The sequence below is a fragment of the Aplysia californica genome, unplaced genomic scaffold (assembly GCF_000002075.1).
Source record: "Aplysia californica isolate F4 #8 unplaced genomic scaffold, AplCal3.0 scaffold00156, whole genome shotgun sequence".
In the NCBI taxonomy this organism is placed as follows: domain Eukaryota; kingdom Metazoa; phylum Mollusca; class Gastropoda; order Aplysiida; family Aplysiidae; genus Aplysia; species Aplysia californica.
Genome location: NW_004797426.1, coordinates 448,890 through 450,910, shown reverse-complemented (window position 1 = coordinate 450,910; position 2,021 = coordinate 448,890). Strand labels below are relative to the sequence as shown.

The following is a 2,021-nucleotide window of genomic DNA, read 5'->3' as shown; positions in this document are numbered from 1 at the left end:
TGAATTCCTAAGGTTGAGACATAGGCAAAGTCAGTCCGCTGGTCCGGTATTCTTCAATCTTACCGCGGGTGGTTGGTGGAGGGCGCCAGTGGTTGGTCCAACTTCTTTACGTTCCTTCTATGTTGCGTCTCTGTCTGTCTGTCTGTCTGTTTGTCTGTCTGTCTGTCTGTCTTACTTTTTCCCAGCCCTAAACGACCAATACTGAGTTGATGTGCTTCTCTTTACTCAAACACATACACAAACGATTGTTTCCACACCTGTCCCGCTGTCTCGTTGCCAGGACAACCTCCAGCTGACGCCGTCGCCGACCCGGAAGGTGGAGCATGAGCACATCATCATTGACGGGGAGGAGACATTTGACTCACGGAAGGAGCCGCTAGATCAGATGTCCACGCTATCTAACAGGTAGGTGGGGGGGGGGGTCCTGACCGGTTGTCTCATAGACTGGACATCCAACATGGAGGGAGGGCTTGACCGTTGGTCACCCAAACAGGACGTCCACTCTCTAGATAAGCAGGACTTAAGCATTGGTCTAACAGACAAGCTGTCCACTTTTGCCAAACAGATAAGTAGGGCTTGACCATTGGTCAAAGAGATTGGACATCCAATCTCCAACACGGACAGAGGGCGTTACCATTGGTCTCATAGACTGGACATCCAACAGGTAGGTGGGGATTGCCCATTGGTCACACAGGCAGGACACCAGTCTCAGTTGATAACTAGATTGATGATTGGTCGCCCAAACTGAATGTACACTCTTTCAACAGATAAGTAGGGCTTGACCAATGGTCACTCTGACAGGACCTCCAGTCTCCAACATGGAGGGAGGGCTTGACCATTCTTCACACAGACAAGACAACCACCTTCTAGAGAAGTAGGGACTGACCATTGGTCTAACAGACTAGGTGTTCACTTTTACCAATAGATATATATGTATGGCTTGACCATTGGTCGCTCAGACTAAATGTCCACTTTTGCCGTTAGGTATTTCAAGCCTGACTATTGGTCACATAAACTGAATGTATAATCTCAGTAGATAAGTAGACTGATCTTTGGCCTAACAGACTGGACGTTCAATCTCGAACGGCTACGTAGTCCTTGACCATTGATCAAAAAGACTAGATATCCACTTCGACCAATAAATATGTCTTGCTTGACTTTTTCATACAGACTGAATATCTACTGGAAACAGCCAGTCTTCAGAATGTTCTAAATAGTGCCGATAAAAGTGTAAAAAACTTCTACAATTACGTTGGGTTTTTTTTTAAAAGATGCATAACTGGCTTTTCCCCAGGTCTCAGATGGCTGCTCCAGCGGACGGACAAGTGGCCCACGTAGGGGAGGGAATCAACTTTTACCTCAGACTTGGTGCACTGGGTGAGTGCTGTATTGTGTGTGTGTGCGTGTGTGTGTATGTGTATGCGTGTGTGACCAAAGGTCTGTGTGGGTACAGCAGACTATTCAAGTGTGAGTGTGTATGCAGTTAAAGGTTTGAGGAGGAGCAAATAGCAGAAAGAGGAGGAGGAGAAGGAAACCGAGAAGAAAGAGGAGAAGGAGAAGGAAACTGAGAAGAAAGAGGAGGAGGAAAATGAAACCGAGAAGAAAGAGGAGAAGGAGAAGGAAACTGGGAAGAAAGAGGAGGAGGAAAATGAAACCGAGAAGAAAGAGGAGAAGGAGAAGGAAACTGAGAAGAAAGAGGAGGAGGAAAATGAAACCGAGAAGAAAGAGGAGGAGACGAAGGTGGAAAAGAAGCTGTCTGCAGAGGCATCGCATCCTTCTCAGCCCGGGTTACCTCTCAAAGGCAGGGTCAAAGCAGCCCACTTCAATAGTAGAGCTGGGCGAAGAGTCGATTCTGGAACCGATTCCCACGATTAACACTACGAAAGTAAAGTTCCGTCTCCTTTTTACGTAAACCAACGGTTGCCAGTTATTTTTATCATTAAAAATCTTCTTTTTTTTTTTAAGAATTATTTTTGAAAAAATTGAAGTTGATGCTTCGTAGTGTTCCGATATCAAGGTTA

The 2,021-nt window shown here is 46.0% G+C and overlaps 1 protein-coding gene across 1 annotated transcript in view; it reads left to right on the top strand.

Moving 5' to 3' along the window:
* Positions 1-2,021, top strand: part of LOC101848430 (proton channel OtopLc) — a gene marked incomplete at its 5' end in the record, with an annotated part of 52,806 nt that overhangs the window by 42,470 nt on the left and 8,315 nt on the right. The window contains 2 exon segments of the mRNA XM_013082040.2: positions 281-405; positions 1,295-1,377. Of these exon segments, the coding sequence (XP_012937494.1) occupies positions 281-405; positions 1,295-1,377 (208 nt within the window).